This window comes from Dreissena polymorpha, chromosome 1, assembly GCF_020536995.1.
Source record: "Dreissena polymorpha isolate Duluth1 chromosome 1, UMN_Dpol_1.0, whole genome shotgun sequence".
Taxonomy (NCBI): domain Eukaryota; kingdom Metazoa; phylum Mollusca; class Bivalvia; order Myida; family Dreissenidae; genus Dreissena; species Dreissena polymorpha.
In genome coordinates, this window is record NC_068355.1 from 146635476 (window position 1) to 146654753 (window position 19278).

The 19278-nt window shown below is 35.0% G+C and overlaps 2 protein-coding genes across 2 annotated transcripts in view; one reads left to right on the top strand and one right to left on the bottom strand.

Annotated features, from left to right (window-relative positions):
* Window positions 1–11678: 11678 nt before the first annotated feature.
* Window positions 11679–13070, top strand: LOC127854734 (thioredoxin domain-containing protein 17-like). Its single transcript, XM_052389795.1, has 4 exons — window positions 11679–11895; window positions 12274–12355; window positions 12731–12812; window positions 12960–13070. The coding sequence occupies exons 1-4, from the start codon at window positions 11757–11759 to the stop codon at window positions 13026–13028; spliced, it is 372 nt and encodes a 123-aa protein (XP_052245755.1). The 5' UTR covers window positions 11679–11756; the 3' UTR covers window positions 13029–13070.
* A 2511-nt stretch (window positions 13071–15581) lies between these two features.
* Window positions 15582–19278, bottom strand: part of LOC127854654 (14-3-3 protein epsilon-like) — a 29887-nt gene continuing 26190 nt past the window's right edge. Inside the window, 3 exon segments of the mRNA XM_052389720.1 lie at window positions 15582–17013; window positions 18315–18333; window positions 18335–18659. Coding sequence (XP_052245680.1) covers window positions 16955–17013; window positions 18315–18333; window positions 18335–18659 — 403 coding nt within the window. The 3' untranslated portion in view covers window positions 15582–16954.

Below are 19278 nucleotides of genomic sequence, written 5' to 3' on the forward strand. Positions count from 1 at the left end.
AGGGCAAGTAAGAAAGAAATGGATGAACCCAGAAAAGATGTTCAAAATCGTTTTGAGTGTATTGACCCGAAATTAGATAAAAAAAAATCTTGTACTAAATAAATCGTCTACTGCTGGTTCGGCCAGGCAGAGACCGACTGACACCGTAACGAGTGGGTTTCCGAGACCGTCACACATGATGTAGACACAGTGGTGCGCATACCACTTGTAAGTTTACCTCAGCAATATCAGCGGTCGGGGACGGCAATGTTTCGCTAATGCCAGGCCAAAAAGAGCACACAGACGTATTAGGGATTTACATGTATATCTCCGAATCTGAATCACTTTTGGACGGTGAAGATGACCGTTTCCGGAAGAAAAGTGTCAAGACCTGTAACTTGTTGAAAGACATCTTTGGTTCAGATGCAACTACCAAAATACCGATTGACACGTTCATCGCAGGTATCAGTCTTGTTAACAGTCAAATATCTGTACTGCGGTAAGCCTGGAGAACAGACAAACCAGCAAAATTGTCAGCTTATAAGGACAATTGCATGTTAGTTTTTCCTATATCAGAGGAAGCTGAATAGGTTTTAGCTGTGCCTAGTATTGACAGTATTATTGACAGTTTACTCATGAAGTGATATGGACAGAAAACTGTTGTCATATCTCAGTCTTTATATTCACAACCTCTGAAAGACCTGGAGAAAATTGGTCAGCATGCTTCTAGAATGGGCATTGTGATTAATGTTTACATGCAACAAGCCCTTGGAAATTTATTGTCGGAGAAACAACCCAATATTGAAAGTGCTATTCAGTGTGTCCGAGACACCGTATGATGCGTAGAAAGGCAGCTATGGCTGACTCTCGACTCAATGACTCGAAAGACTTAAGAAATCATATCTTGAATTTGCAATTGTCACATGAGGGCATTTTTTGGCACCGGTCTGGAACAGAAATTGAAAGAAAGACAGGAAATTAACAAACATATATCTATCTACTGCCGGAATTAGGCAGATGTCCAAAGCGCAAAATCCAAGGCCATTCTGATCTGGCATGGAAGAGGCCACGCTATTAAGAGTGTGATAGAACACACTGTGCATACAGGCATATGGTCCCAGGTCTTATAAACCAATTGGCAGACCACAGACGCAGTCATATACTGGCCCAAGATTTCCTTACGCCATAGCTACTGCTACCAAACCAAAGTGGGGTAAGTAGCACTTTTCGCTAAAAAAACAAAATGACTTACTGTAACTAAGACCAAAAATTCCAGTAGGAGGCAGAATCAGTTTTTTTTTGTCAGACATTTTGAGGCAATCACAAACGATCAGTGGATTCTTTCATTAAGCAAAGACGGTTAAACACTCGAATTCGAACACAAACCAATATTTACTAACCGAAAACAAACACAACTTCCTTCAAAAGGTATGTCTATTCTATTACAGGAAATAGATTTATTATTACAAAAACAAGCAATCGAACCAGTAAATCTGATCATAGACGAAGGTTTTTACAGTTCATTTTTCTTGGTAACAATGAAAACAGGGGATCTGAGAGCAGTGATCAATTTGAAGCCTCTGAAGGTGTACATTCGAACTCAACATTTCAAAATGGATAACATAAAAACAGTTCTACAGAAAGAAAGAGAGATTATGCTTATACCCTAGATCTTACCCTAGAACGATCAAACATCAATGGCGAGTTATGGCATTCGGACCAAAGGTGGCGTCACGGACAAATACTAAACTTTTGTCAGTAGTGACGGCTCATGTTCGTAAACAACCTATTCGTCTGGCTGTGTATCTGGACGATTGGCTTTGCCTAAATTCCATCAAACAATACCTTTTGCAAGATCAAAATAATTGTATAAACCTCCTTCTAAAACTAGGTTTTGTTATAAATCATAGATAGTCGCAACTAGTTCCAACTCAAAAGATCACCTTAATAGGCAGTGTTATAGATCTTTTAGATTCGGTTTAGCGTCTTGCATAGATTTGATCTCTTTTGCACGACTTAGAATGAGGCCAATTTAATTGCACTTACTACATTGTTGGAGACCCAGTACAAAGAACGTACAATATCAAATACCTCTAGATTGTCATGTAGTGGAGCATCTAAAATGGTGGTTACATACTCCAAACAAATAAATCGTTTGTTCAGACACATCCAAATATAACCATTCAGACAGATGTAAGCAAGCCAGAGCATTAGGTGCATGTTTGGACAATCACTTAGCTCAATGGAATTGGTCAAACACAGAAAAGAGAATGTTCATCAATGTGTTAAATTTTCTTCCATGTGTAACCAATCAGTCGATCTTGATACGTTCAGACAACACAACAGTTTTACAATATTTCAACAAACAAGACACGATCCCAATTTCTTTGCCTTCAGACATGGACAATTTGGAATTTAGCAATACACAACAATTTCAGATTGAAAGCAGCACATATAGCGGACAGGCTCAATATTTTTCCAGACCAATTACCCAGCCCAATAGTACTTCCAACAGAATGGGTTTGAACAGGCCAGTTGTTCAATAAATATTCTCGAAATGGGGACATCAATTAATAAACATTTTTGCTTCGCATTTAAACAAACAAGTTCCAGTCTTTTGTTAATGGATTTTCCATCAAGAATCCTTAGCTCTGGATGCATAGACAATATCAGGGGAAGGGATATTTGCGTATGCATTCCCTCCTCTGTGTCTGATTCAACGTGTGATCCACCATATATGAACCAATGTCAGTGCTCAATAATTTTGATAGCACCAATGTGGTCGAGGAGACATTGGAATCCAAAGTTACTGCAACTATATGTTGTACTACCAATGCACATTCCGGTGTCGCAAGATGTCTTGAGACAACCAGAAATACAACAGATTTAGTAGCTGGTGTTGTAAAAGTAAAATTTCTCCCGATTCTAAGGATTGTACAACGCAAAGGGAAACTTCATAAGACGGAGGAGGGGTGAGACCAAATTACATCCCACCGTGTCCAGAAAACCAATTTCCATTCGATGATAAATTCGACAGCGCAAGTTCAGGGAATGTCACGATGGAAGGCTCAGGGGAGAGCAGCGCGCAAGAGCCTGGAAGCAAACGACAACAGAAAATAGCGGATCAAATGGCCAGAAAGTTCACAGAAGAAGGAATTAACGCGTGTAAGGAAGAGGTAGACATAATGCTTGAGACGGCTCTTGCCAGGACGGTAGACCGAAAACGTGCAGTTGTGGCAACGATATGCACAGCATGGGGCTGTGCAGATTTGGTGCTCAGGAGTAGAGAGTGGCAAGGACAATGGGACATACGGCGCCTCACAGCAAGATATAAAGACGCTTCAGAAGAAGAGAGACCAACATTGACCGAGTTAAGAAAGAAAATGCGCTTCTCTTAGAATAGCAGAAAACAACACATAGAATCGGAAGGATAGGAAGGCCAACTTCACAGCTTACCCCTTCCTGATCACTGAGAAGCTATTTGGAGACAAAACATCAGACAGGCTAGATTGTCAAGACAGGAATCGATGGATCACCTATAGAATGTACACTCTGACAAGAACAGAATCCAGAACTTGGGCGACCCAGAAACGCTTATGTCTTCCTAACCACAAATATATGTTAAAGACAACGCCGCGCCAACGCTGCATGAAGTCAGAGACGTCATCAGAAAGTAAAGAACAGGAGCAAAACCGGAACAGAACGGAATCACGTCAAAAGTATAAAACAATTGCTCGATACGGTTAGAGAGACTTTTGGGAAGGGACTGTTACCAGACCGCTGGTTTTTTTCAGAGGGCTGCTTCAAACCAAAAGAGGAGAAAGCCAAGACTTTGAAGCAGTTTCGGACGTTTTTCCTTCTGAATGTTGAGGGAAAGGTGTTCTTGTCCATCCAAACAACGCGACTAACTAAGTATATGTTCGCAAACAATAATATGGACACTTCAGTGCAAAAGGCGGAGTGCCAGTGGTCTCATAAAGGAGACCAATCCAACCAAAGGAGAACTGGCGGTCATGTGGTTGGACTTAGCCAATACATTTTAAACAGTTCCCACAAGCTTGTAGGCATAACACTGAAGAACAATTTGTACCTGAGAACGTTCAACAAATGCTGAAACACTATTTGGACAACTTCAAGAAGCGCTTAATAGTGTCATACTATACAACGTCATGGCAACGCCTCGAGGTTGGGATAGTTACCGGCTGTACTATCTTTGTCATTCTCTTCTCTGCGGCGATGAACCAAATGGTAAAAACAGCAGAGAAGATGAGTCGATGCCCAATAACCATCTCAGGTATATGCCAGCAGCCGACAAGAGCCTTCATGGATGACTTGAAAATAACTCAGTTCCAGAAGGAAGATGAATGTTAGAAGACTTAGAAGACTTATGTTATGGTCAATGCTGAAGTTCAAGCCAGCGAAACCCAGGAGCTAAGTCCTGAGGAAAGGAAAAATACATGCAATATATCGGACCATGTTGTAAAAGTGGATTCAGGTCTACTAGACAGGGTGGCGGATTCAAAAAAAAGACTTCACATGATTATCTGAGGAACTCAGACAGCAGACATTTTCGTCCGATTAAGTTTTGAAATATTCCCACGATTCCATTCCGATTTTTACACATATGACAGCTTGCAAGCATTATATTTTCTCTTTTGAACTAAATAAAAATACTTGTCGATCTTTGGTTGTGCAAAGACCTATAACCAGGATGGGAATCTACGCGCTACTTTATATAGCTATATACAATTCAAACCTCACGACAGGCTTGACTTCGCGAGAGTCACGTGACATTGATTTTGGAGATGCCACTATAACAGCTGCTGTCGGCCATTTTGTCACGAATTACGAATTATTTCTTCGTAATTAATCGTACATATTTGTTGTCTTAGGGTATTCTGAGCATGCTCTGGTAAATTTTTATTATTTTGATATTGTTATTCACAATCGAAATGTGTTAATTAGTGTTTTTAGCGCTCGATTGGTGGTTTGCAGAGCAATATATGTCTGAAGTAAACGACGGCGCAACGTTTACAAAGTGGATCGCCGCAAAAAGACATATCGAATATTTTTTGTGTAAATAAAAATAAGTTTTCATTTTCCTGGTTGATACTATTTCAGGCTTTGGCAGTCAATTATTACGAGATCAAATTTCTTTAAAATTGAAAGTGAAACTGAATTACATTCAATCATATTTTACACCTGTCGACACAGTGTTTTATTTCTTTTTTTTAAACTATTTTTTTTCATCACAAATGTTCTGCTAGTGGAGATGTCAAGTTAATGTTATATCAGAAAAATGTTTGAAAAATGCTTTTTTTCTGGATTTTTAGCTACATATAATAAATGGTGCAATTCGAAAATTTCAACGGATGAATTTCTCACACAATTTTAAAGCCGTCATGACATGGAATTGGTTCTTTTTGTTAAACATTTTTGTTTGTCGTGCAAATTGTATGAAGTAAAGTTTTTCTGCTAGGGGAGCTGTTAAGCTAGTGTTTTAACAGAACACATTTTTGAAAAACATGCATTTTAAAGGATTTTTTTAGCTTTATACAAAATGTTGCATGTCGAAAATTCAACGGATGAATTTCTTTCTAAATTTTGAGGCCGTCATGACATATCTTCGATGTTGTTATATTTTAAGCCTTCAGAGGCTGGTGTGTTTTTATTATTTTTTAAGAAACCTTGTTTAAGACCTTTCTTATACTTAGATTCTTATACATTCTCTGTACTTATAAAGTAAACGTGTATGTTCATCAATTGAGAGTTCTGCAGGTTATACTGAATTTTTACAGACCATTATCTGACAAGCTGCCTCTTACTCTTTTATGTATGTTGACTTGGCAATGTGTATTAATGTGATTATAAGACTGGTGGTTTCGCCAAATAAATAACCTATGGACAGATTGATTACAAAAAACCCTAAAGTTGTTCTCTCATCATTGAGAATTCCGATTACACGTAGTATTCATTTGCCGTTAAATTATAGACAATTACTTTTTTCTAAACCTACAGTCAAATTAAGTTTACTTCGAACATCTTTCATTAGAGGTACAATGCGGCTGGGTTCTTGTTCGCAGCGTAATTTAGCTCCGTGAAATCGGTATCCTACAATAAATAAGTGCAACTCCAGGAAGTGTTTATGTTGCAAGTTTTTTAATATGTCCTCTTTTATTCTTTCATCGGTTAATAACCGCAAATTTTCAGTTAATATTAAATCCGATGTCTCATCAAATTCTATGCATGTGGTTTATGTTATTACTTGAAATGTACCCTGTTGTGGTGCGCAATACGTTGGGCAGACGGGTAGATCACTTAAAACACGTTTTAGGGAACATTTTTTTAAAATTAAAAATAACAATAAATTTTATAACTTCATTTACCAGCACTTTAATAAAACAGGTCATAGCGTAACAAATATTTCAATTCAACCTGTGGAGAAACTTATTTTTAATAATAGTACTTCAAGTCAGTGCCAATTAAAAGCAAGGTGCGTGTCAGAATTTGAATGGATTAAACGTTTGCAATCAGCTTACCCACTTGGATTAAATGATAATATTCTAAATGTTGGAACAATTTCTAAAAATAAATCGATTAATTCATTTCCTCTGTTTAGTAAACGTCTAAGAAATAAACGTTCACATGGCATTAGGAAAAATGGTAACTTAAGGCGTAAATTTAAACGTCTGCTTTCTTTAAATGATTGCTACACAGTATTACAAAATGGAGGTAAACATAAATTATTAAGTGCACTTTGCTCTCTTTCTGTTTCTTCGTTGGCGCATATTGATAAGGAATGTAAACTTATTTTACTTCAATCTGACCCTCTATATGAATGTGCTTGTATTATTGAATCTTTCACTGACTACTATCTTAAACCTTTTATTGAAAATGTACTTAACAAAACTAGAAATCATATCAAAATTGAGTTTTGTAAAAAAGGTCTTGATTTAATTGACCTTCCTAAAATATTCAATGATAAAAATGTACGTCGGTTGATTCCCCCTTATTTCCGCAATACTGAATCACCACTTATTTGCTACAAATATAGTAAACCTGTAAGAAGTATCGTTTTTAATTATAATTCTATTTCCACAGATATAAATGTAATAAGAAATTGTCCTACATTATGTGACTGTACTAGTTCTAAATATATATATGGTCCAGTTGGACATGTTATTACTGACGACCTTAATTTCATTCAAAATAAAAACCTTAGAAATTTGCTACGCAGAGGCCCTAAGTACAGACTGCCTATTCCTGTTGATTTTGATGACTGCATTAAGAATATCGTAACATCCTTACATGATTATTGCACTAAATGGTGCAGGAAGGAAAATGCTGAAATTACTGCACTCAAGGATTGGAAAACAAAAATATTTAGTATGGCCATGAATAAAATATGTTTTTATGATACTCATCCTTTGGCCCTACCACATTCACCTAAATTTAATAAACAAAATCTCTGTAAATTGCTTGAAGACTTAAAATCTAAATTCGTCTTAGTTCCTGCTGATAAGGCTGCTAATAATGTTATCATAATATGACGAGTGTTTTATGTTCAAACTATTTCACAAGAACTTTCACAAACTACATCATATTGTGAGTACAATAAGCAACCTAATGAAATTATTACCAACCATATTGCCCAATGCATAAAGTTAAATGAAATAGTCAATATTACTGACAAGAAATTGCCATCACTTTACTGAATACCTAAATTACATAAGACGCCATATAAAAGTCGTTTTATCGCTAATTCAGTGTCTTGTACCACCAAACAATTATCAGTGTATCTTACATCTGCATTGAGTGCTATTAGATATCATATAGCTAAATTTTGTAATAAAGTTTATGAAAATAGTAATATTAACCTATTTTAGTCAATAAAAAACACCTTAGAAGTTATTGATAAAATTGAAAATAAAAAATATAAGGTGTCACAGGTAAGCACTTATGATTTTTCGACACTATATACAACGCTTCCTCACGCTTTAATAAAATCCAAACTTGTTTCTTGATTGAAAAAACTTTTGCTAGAGAGAAATGTTTGTATCTAGCTTTAAACACTAAAACAGCTTTTTTTACTAATCAGATATTAGATAATTACATCATTTGGACGGGTCTTGACTTTTGTGCAGCACTTACTTTTCTTTTGGATAACTTGTTTGTTGAATTTAATGGTAAAATATTTAAACAAATTATTGGCGTTCCTATGGGTACTAATTGTGCGCCACTTATAGCTGACCTTTTTTTTATATTGTTATGAAAGCGAATTTATGTTAGAATTATCTAAAACTAAGCAAGTAGATTTGATTAATTGTTTTAACCTTACTAGTAGGTACATTGATGACATACTTAATTTAGATAATCCATTATTTGAACAATATATTCACAAAATCTACCCAAAAGAACTAATCTTAAATAGATCGTGTATATCCAATACAGACGCTGCGTATTTAGACTTACATTTAACTATTAATAATAATTTGATCAAAACTAGTTTATACGACAAACGGGACGATTTTAACTTTGAAATTGTGAATTTTCCGTTTCTAGATGGCAACATCCCTAAAGGACCTTCCTATGGTATTTACATTTCGCAGTTGGTACGTTATGCCAGAGCATGTTCGTGTATTAAAGATTTTAATGATCGTAATCTAATATTAACTAAAAAATTGCTAAAACAAGGCTTTTTGTATCATAACCTAAGAAATAAATTTGCTAGATTTTACTCTAAGTATGGCGATTTAATTTCAAAATATAATGTTTCTTTAAAATGGCATTTAAATAATGGAATCTCCCATCCATCATTTTACGGAGATGTTTTGAAGCGTGTCCGCAAATTAAAATATGTTAAACCAAATGTTCATATTAAACTTTTCAATTTAATTAACTGGTTTTTATCAAAAGGATACGATGCTTATGTACTTAAAAATACGTGTTTGATGGTTTTCGATTCACTATATCTTTCTTCCCTTAAAATTTGGAATCATTAGTGATATTATAGGCATTTTTCACTGTTGAATAAAATTGTGTCATTGTGTCGTATGAACAAATCTGCATGAATACTACATTATAGGCATTTTTCACTGTTGAATAAAATTGTGTCATTGTGTCGTATGAACAAATCTGCATGTAAACTACATTTGGACTCAAATCGTACATCGGATCATTTCTGTCTTCAGTTGTCAAAACACCTATATACTGTTTGATTCCAATAATGTCGCTTTAATGGAATTACCATTTTTATTCATTTGCTTCTTAATATTAAATCACCTGAACTTGTTTTATTAGTAGAACAGCCCTATTAATATTTTTATTTAGTACTGCCCTTGGAATTTGTTCACGTCATTATGTCATTATGGATTTTTGTGACGTCATACGACCGACTTTCCCAGTTGTAATCTACATGCATAGGTCATTGGGTTTATAACGTTCCATTTTATTTATATTTTCTCTCTGATAGGCGTTTCTTGTTTGATTTAATTATTTTTAATTTGTTTATCAGTCACATAAACAACCAAGCTATGTAATATGGAATTTTTACTCCCATTATTGCTGTTTCTTCCTGTATTTGCGCGATGATTATCTGAGATATTAACTCTATGATTCTATATTCTCAAATCTTTTCTATAAAGAAGGAATGTAGTTGACAATTGTTAATAGTTTTATTTGATCGTTCGTCAAAAAGTTGTAATTCTGTTACTCTTGTATCTTCAATGCAATTGAGTAATTAAATAGTAATTAAATTGAATGCGTTTAATTCCCTTTTATTATTGTTTAATTTGAGTTACAATGCTATGACGTTAAATTTTATTTACACTTAAATGTATTATGAATATTGCTGGGCCAAGTGTGAGGTTGAGCGCTCTATAACCAGGTTTAAACCCCCAATGCTTTGCATTGACCGTTCCAAGGCGGTGACCCCAGCTTTATTCATATTTTGTGTTTATGTTGGTTTGTATTGTGCTGTATTGTGCTGTTTTGTACTGTTTGGGCAATCGGTCACTTGCCTTAAATAAAGGACCAACTAATTGTTTTTAATGAAAATTCAATACTGCTCCAGCAGCTGGAGTTTCACTTCTTTATATTATATGGCATAGTTACCATAATTAAAACAAATGTTTAAGGCCAAAGAAAACAACATAACAGTTAACATGAACAGTTTTTATTTTGTAGTAATTCACTTATGAAGCTACTGACATTTGTTCGAAAATCATTATGGTTATTAAACAGCACTGTAAATAACTGTAAAAAGTCACAGGTTCAAACAAAGATTAAATGGATGCAATTGTGTTAAACTCTTATTTTCATTTCCCATCTCTAATGAATCAGCTTTATGCCTTACTCATATATACAATGTATGCTTGTTTGACTTAGCCACTCTTCACACATGCAGACAAAGTATGGCAAAAAACATCTTTTTCAAGAAATTATTTCTCATAACATATCTTTCAAGTTTTTATCATGTTTCTTTGTAACGTGACGACGGAACCCTGCGCGACAGTCTTGTATTCACGTGGACACTCTGGACACAAATAAATGTCAGAACATTTCTCAACACTTGAACTAGACTTAGAAACACTAGATATATTCACATTCTCTTCATCTTCCGTATAATCACCTAAAAGATGGTCAAGACCAATATCGCTCTCCCATGATAAAAAGTTCGGGTCTTTTTTACGTGACATAATTCCAGCTAACAAAATTTAATTTTACTCCAAGCAACACTTTTTTTATCTCTGATTTCAGTTGGAACAAGAAAAATAATGGGAGGCGTATCAAAAATATCATACTTAATATAAAAGGTTATGCTTTTAGAATATAGAGTTTTACCAATTTAGACCAATTACAAACAATAAGCGGTAATTAATTGCTCGAGAATCTTTCATAAGTATTAATTAAAATATTATCTGCTTGATGTTGCGGCTATTAAAATCAACACAACAATACATGCGTGAATTGTTTGTAAAAAGTAAAAAGTCTAATCAAAGACATACTATGATCGACTGAATCGGCAAAATTTCGTCGATGATAACCACTTGTTAACACACACACACAAAACAAATACACGAAAGTATTTTTAATTTTTTTTATTTGTACCAATCAATCTCAACTTCGAACAATCATTTTAACAAAACCAAATGTGATAATCGCCTGAAAATAATTCATTAAGTAATTTATTTATCCGACATCGACGAAGCGGGATCGGTTACCATACACGCGCGGCCATTTTAACAGGTACGCGCTTGTAGCTAACCACGTGACCCCGCCGCGAGATGTTTACGGAAAAACGCGTGGTTTCCCATCCTGGTATTTTATAGGTCATTGAGTTGTGTTAATAGAAAATGTATGCATAAAAGTCATACCATATATCACGTTTTAAACTTGTTTGAAAACAGGGATTATATTTTTTTGTTATTGTCGTAGTTTAAACATATGTCCCATGCCCAATACCATAACAAAAGCCAATGCATTACCCGCAGAGGGACGTGTATTTCATGACTCGTTTAAATTATCCAATATGATATATATATATATGACGTAATGTCGCCATGCAGTGTAAAACTGGTGTCACCAATTGTGATTTAGTTGATACCATACATTAACTATGGTACATTAATTCAAAGATCTATCAATATAATGTTTATTGATGGGTCTCTGGTTAAAGATGGGTTACCAGATTACAGCTTTTATTTTCTTTGGGTTGATTTAAATACTTGAGCAAAGTATGATAAAGAAGAGTATTTACCTTTACAACTATTTTCAAAATGGCAAAACAGCTTCATGTTGAAGGATATAATGCATACAAAGCAGCTGAAGATGAGAATAAGGACAAGACTTTATTTGCGCTCTTTTCAGGCTCAGCAGGTGCCGATGGTAGCAGCTGGTGTCCGGATTGTGTTGAAGGTTAGTGTCGTCTACAAGGGAAATAATCTGAAATCGAAAGTAGGACATTGGGGCACGCCCTCTAAAAACTTGTATGAATAAGAAACACAATTATAATATCGCCGTGGTACTGAATGCTTAAACATCATATTCCCCAATATAGATGTATTATTGTTTAATTAACGAGATTTAAAAAATAATATTGTCACTGCAGGTTTGAACATTACTCCAATGAGTATGAGGTCGATATACATCGGTAGATTACGTCTAATTATATGGACTAGTTTGAACCTTATCTTTGAACGCTACTCTTGATTAAATACTTAAGCCAGTAAACACAGTTAAAGAATGTTCAGACTTGGATAGGTCGTGTTACAAAATAATGATTGCCTATTTTAGCTGATCCTGTGATAAATTCCAGTCTATCCAAGCTTCCAAAAGATGCCATTTTCATACATTGTGGTGTCGGAGACAGGACATAGTAAGCAGTAATTTAGTGCATGTTTACACGGTCATGGTAAAAAGTCGTTAAACCTAAAAGCTTTTAAAGCCTCCATAAACGTTAGTTTCCAATAACCATCCCAACGTTTTCGTACTGTCTTTAAATAAACATTTTTGAGGCAATTCATCTTGAGCTTATGGTACAAATATATTTTCGGTCATGTTTACTACAGATTATCATATTAACCGACAGAATCTTTACAAACAACAAAACGATGCATCTAGATTTTGAAGAATTGTCATTTAACATCCTTACTGAAGTGTAAAATAGCATAATGTAGTTAATTGATTTTTTTCCTACTTACCCAACTGTTTGTGGTGAAGTTGTTACCATTCCATGTGTGCATGGTTTCAGCTGGAAGGACCAGAACAATGCCTTCAGAAAGGACCCAACACTTAAACTGACTGCAGTACCCACTCTGCTCAAAGTTGGACATGTATGACACAGTATTTTGTAATTAACCTAACTGTACCTCATATTATATATTTATGGAATTATGTCTTTAAATGCAATATTAAAATGTGTTAGCTTTTAAATGATGTACATGTACTTCTTGTATATAATGGCACTTTTTGTATTTTAGTCACAGCGCCTTGTGGAGGAGCAGTGTGCAAACAGTGATTTAGTTGAAATGCTGTTCACAGACGATTAATTCTTCTTTTGTTTCAATATCAATAAATAATATAAAAATGAAGTTGAAGTCATTAATTTGCTTTCACTGTGCGAAGGGCATAAGACAACCACAAATCCCGGCAGCACTTCAGTTTTCTCATCACCCCAGCTGCATGATTTGTAAAATCACAAAGTATGTATGATTGCCGTAGAAATGGAACAAGGATCTGATAGCAAACAGTACAGCAAGAGTGAAATATTGTTGGTGCTTTACACATGTTCAAGTGCATAGTGCGTTTCCCGCGACAGTATGTCAGCCTTCAGACCAAGCTAGACAAATTGAAAGCTAGACGTAAACAAGATGTGTTTGTGAAACACAATGTCCCCCTATATGATGTTTGACCTTGAAGGATGACCTTGACCTTGTGAAGGATGACCTTGACCTTTCACCACTCAAAATGTGCAGCTCCATGAGATACACATGCATGCCAAATATCAAGTTGTTATCTTCAATATTGCAAAAGTATTCATAAAATAAGTGATTAGGGCCACATATATTTGACCTCTGACCTTGAAGGATGACTTTGACCTTGACCTTTCACCACTAATAATGTGCAGCTCCATGAGATGCACATGCATGCCAAATATCAAGTTGCTATCTTCAATATTGCAAAAGTATTTATAAAATAAGCGATTTGGGCCACATATATTTTCCCTCTGACCTTGAAGGATGACCTTGACCTTTCACCAATCAAAATGTGCAGCTCCATGAGATACACATGCATGCCAAATATCAAGTTGCTATCTTAAATATTGCAAAAGTATTCATAAAATGAGCGATTTTGGCCACATATATTTGACCTCTGACCTTGGAGGATGACCTTGAACTTTCACCAATCAAAATGTGCAGCTTCATGAGATACACATGCATGCCAAATATGAAGTTGCTATCTTCAATATAACAAAAGTTATTGCAAAATGTTAAAGTTGGCGCAAACAGACCAACAGACAGACCAACAGACAGGGCAAAAACAATATGTCCCCCACTACTATAGTGGGGGACATAAAAATCCAGATTGCTGGCCCTCCTGGCTTGTAAAACAATTTAGACCTAAAACAAATTTGAAGTTGATTGTTTATAAGCCTGTAAATTAAATTACTAGACATTGTTGCCTTAAGTTTTCAGACAAACGTGTAGATTAAATTACTGTGATATTGAACCAACTACAAAATGTAAATTTTTTACAGTGGTCGAACAAAATTGTATATGTACAACTTTTTGAATTCATCTTTGATAATTCCAATTTTGACAATTAATGTTTATTGCAAATCCGTACCATTCATTGAATATCCTCAAATTTATGGCTGTAGGCATTTCCAAATATGTACTGCTGAACTATGGCTTGCCAATAGTTGTTATTCCATTTTATTATGTTGAGATTGTGTGCGCACAAATTGAAGTATGTTGTAGAAAATTTTACCTCCTGAATGTATTTATTCATTTTATAGACACAAGTTTAAACAGAACGATAAAAGACTTGATTTTCAATACTAGATTAGATATAACAAGACTATTTCGTCATGAAACTTCAAACATGGATAGATGGCAATATGGAGATTATGCACGTTATTTCATTTTGTTCTTACGTCAAGAATTCTGGTTGCTATGGCAACAAATAACAAAAAATCAAAGTAACTGTTCTGAGCTGATAATATCTCACTATAGCCTAACAGTTATGGAAAACTGCCATCCTATCCCCCAGCAGATTTTTTTCTATAACAATCTTTTTTTTAAACTCTCCCCAATATCTTTAGATGGGAAAAAATAGAACAGCACAGTTTTCACTATAACCATGCAAAGAAATCTGCCAGACGCCTGGCACCAATGTTTTTTTTTACAGAACCAAACTTTTTTAATAGGCCCATGAAATAATTACTACAAAAGTTTCTATCAAGTTTCAGTATGATTGGACAAAAATTGTCACCTCTTGAGTAAGGGTTCACATTTGTTTTTTACTATAGCAGCATAAAGCTTTCTGCCCAGACCTTAGGAAGCCATGTTTTTCAACAAACTGTAACTATTTTTAAACTTGGCTGAGTTGGAGTTCAGAAGGTGAATGTTGACAACCAACAATGCACAACAAGACCTGCGTTTGTGAAACACAATGCCCCCTTATACAGAAAATAGTCATAGAAAAAAGTCCAAGGCCCATTACTTTGCAAAAAAAATAAATGGACCGGAACGAATCTCACCCTTCATCCGTACGTCATGTCGGTAGACTCGCATACCAAAAATTAGCTCAATTTCTGAAAATGGTTTTATTAGTCCAAGGCCCATAACTTCGCCAAAAATCAATGAACAGAAATGCAAATCACACTATCTGTAAGAAGAAATTCAGCTCAATATATGATAACATTTGAGAACTCCGGAAACTGCGCAAATGCTAAATGCCACCCTCACGGGGAGCATAAACAGTAACACAAATGCTAACTATGAGCCGTTTGTGCTCCGGTAAGCTTAAAGGCACATACAAGTAACAACGTCGTGGCATTCTGTTTGAAAAGCATGAAATTCTGACAGCAAATAAGTCAATTTTGGTACAAGTTTTTTATTCTTAAAAGCCAAAGTAATGTTGGAAGTACATCAACATAAATAATTGGAAACACTACCACTAAATAAGTTGAAAATGTATTTTGGGCAGTTTTAACTTATTCAATGATGACAAATTGGACAAAAATCTGGTACTTAGAAAAGTTATGCCCAACCTCAAAACACTTAACAGCAAAGAAACAAATACTCCAAAACGAGACAGGTCATTTAGCTAGTAAATGTACTTATTTGGCTGCTGTAATACAAGTTAGTAATAAACCAAACAGTGCAACAAAAATACTGCAGTCTTAAATACAATCAATAAAATAATTATACAGAAATCACACATCACATTCATTGTGAACTTAAGTTAATTTAATGCGTGTCAACAGACACTATACCATTTTATAAATGTCAAAACATACTTGAATGGATAAAGTAAACTGGTGAAACAATGACAAGAAACTTCCTATCCAGTGACAAACCAACACAATATATCTAGTTATGTAGAATAAATACAACACACAGAGAAAGGACATCAATGATACTTGCATTTATTGATATTTTCTGATGAAAGGACCTTCACATGAATAATCAAAATCAGCAATATGCAGTCAAATCCTTGTGAGTGATATTCCATGTTAAGAAAGAATCAACAGTGTTTGATCAATTTGAATGTGGAGGGCAAAATAGTCAACATTGTACAAACATTATTTGTTCACAATTCTTATCAATAATTCTTTAAGAGGACTACAATATAATAAATACACAGACTGATAAAATCGTGCATATCTGCACTGTGCAAGGTTCACCAATGTAAGATCACAACTAGTATTTTCTCAGAGACTTCTCCGAAACATCAAACAAAAAAATATATGTAACACACTCATACAGATGGCAAATAAATATGTATATTTATAACACTGTAAGAGCAATCATCAGAGTACAAAAACCTTATATTAATACGCCAACTATTATTAGAATTGTATAGTTTTAGTAATGAACAACATAGCACTTAAACCTCAAACGAATTATGTTTCTGAAAAACATATGGCTACTTCTGTTAACAATTCGTTTGATATGCAATTAACAACAAAACTTATTGTTCTTATGCATCCTAAATGTAAACAATATTTATACTAAATGTAGTTTAACAGCACAAACAATTCAATTTTATTCCCAAGTACAAAAAAAAAAAAAAATCTGCTACCAAAAAGTACATATTGTAAACAATGTCGATTAAAAATTGTGGTGGATAGAACATTTTCGAATAGTAACAAACATTTGATGAATGCTAATAGTAGAAGCGATGGTTCATACATGTCCACAGTTTGGATTTGTGCAAGCATACTATGTTAATCTAGATAAGATGGCTTCTATGACTGTTCACCTTCTTCTAGATCCTGCACTTGTTCCTTCTGCTGGTCACCATCACCTGCAAGAGAAAGCATACCTTGTGTGTATTCAACATTAATCAAATCATTATTTTAACATGAGGGCCAAAGAATTTATGTTGCTTACCTGAGACTGAAACTAGGGAAGTCAACTTGGTAAAAAAACAAACACATTTAGAACTTATGTTCTGAGCAAGTTTTATTATGTTTGGATATAAAATAGAGACCTACAGAGTCTACAATCTACAAAAAGACATATAAGGAAACTTGTACCCCCCCTATTAGCCATGTTTTTCATCTGACTGCAAATATTTCAAACTTGGCAGTGAAATCCTTATAATCGCTTGTTTTGACCCACCTGGCATGATATGAACAAACTTGGTTCAGGACCACCATATAATTTTATATGTCAAACACCAAACTCCTTGGCAATGCAATTTCAGAGTTTACAGTATACACATTCAAAAAATAAGATCATGGTCAGGCCAATTTTAGCCCCCAGGCCATGATTCCAAACATGGCAAAGAGAACCATATGATGTAGCATACCAATTATTCCCCTGGGCCTTGTTGTAGAGATTTTCAAGTCATTTTGCTCAACAAGTCTATAATACCTGAGATGTGGTCAGTTTTGACCTAGTGGCCAAGATTCAAGATAACTTATTAGGATCACTGTATGATGTAACACTCCAAATATTGAAGCCCTGACAATTGTTGTCTCTATGAGGCTCCAGTCACCTAGATACATGTATTAAATTAACAAGATTTTTTTTTAACAACTTTAAAAGCCAAGGATCATCCCTGCCTTGCGTTTCAAGTGAACTCAACAGAAGAAAGTTACCTGACACACCAATGCATGGACTGACAGTGAACACGGTCTCATAAAAGCTTTAAATGAGCATTATGTATCCACATGAGCTAGCAATCTTAACACAGGTACAGGACTTTGTCAACTTTTTTTTACATGATTTTAAGAAAAACAGTAAATTAAAAAGGATCAACAGCGGTCACATTCCATAAGCATCTTTTGTAATAGCTCATTTCTTCCATAGAACATGGTAAAAATGTTATAAAGTTCTCAATATGTTCTCAACAAAATTATTCAATTATGTCCTCAAAAACAAAGAAGAGCGAGATTCACTGGTAAATATGAAAACAAAAGGCATGACAATTATATAATTAGTTTGAATAATCTCATTGGTTGTACACCAATGAATAGGCCTTGACGAGTGTCAGGGGTGGATTTGACCATTATTTTTTACACCTTAAAATTTTCATTCATGCCTCTTAAGAAATGTTCTATGCATATTAAACACAGATACACAAGATTATTATAGTCGTACCTTCTGTGGTCATATCAGACTGTCCAAAGTGTCAGGTTATCTCGCAAGAGCTGCATAATAAGAGTTGAATCCTTATAGCTCTCCTCATTTAGGTTGTCCAACTCTGCAATGGCATCATCAAAAGCTGCTTTCGCGAGTCTACATGCCCTGTCTGGTGAGTTAAGGATCTCATAGTAGAAAACAGAGAAGTTGAGGGCCAGACCCAATCGGATGGGATGGGTGGGTGCAAGGTCGCTCATAGCAACGTCACTGGCAGCTTTGTATGCAACCAGGGCGTCCTCAGCTGCTGTTTTTCTGTCACTACCAGTAGCGAATTCAGCTAGGTATCTGTGATAATCACCCTTCCTGCAAACCAAGACATTAGTTAAAAAGTTCACACAATGCTTTTTGTCTACTAACCTATATTACACTGTAACTCCAATATATTGTGGTCTGTATGGAACAAAGTGGCTATGGCTCCCAAAAATCAAATGAGCATGATAAGTTAACTAAATGAAATGTTTTAATCTGAGAAATTGCTAATCGAGATAAAAACGGGTTCTAGCTAGTATTTCACCCTTTCTACACCCACTTAAATTTTCTGTATAATCTGACATTCATAAGCCCGGTTTGGTCCAGATTGTTTGCCTTCATTGTACATCACATTCAAGCTTGTGTACTGCGATTAACAATAACCCCACTTGCCAAACATCACAGGTCATTTTGCGTGTCACTATTGTCTATTGAATTTGCTTTGAATTGCCGAATAAATAGTCCACACATGAAATTGTACAATAACTGTAAATGTCACAGATCAATAATTACCTATCTCAACAATCTTTGCGCGTTAGATACAGCGTTAACGACTTCAAAAGTAAAGTGAGTTGTCTCCTATGCAATTGTTTATACCAAATTAAAGAGTGAGTTGTCTCCCATGCGGCTGATGATGTGCTACGAAGTTTTTCTTCAGCAATCAAATATAAAA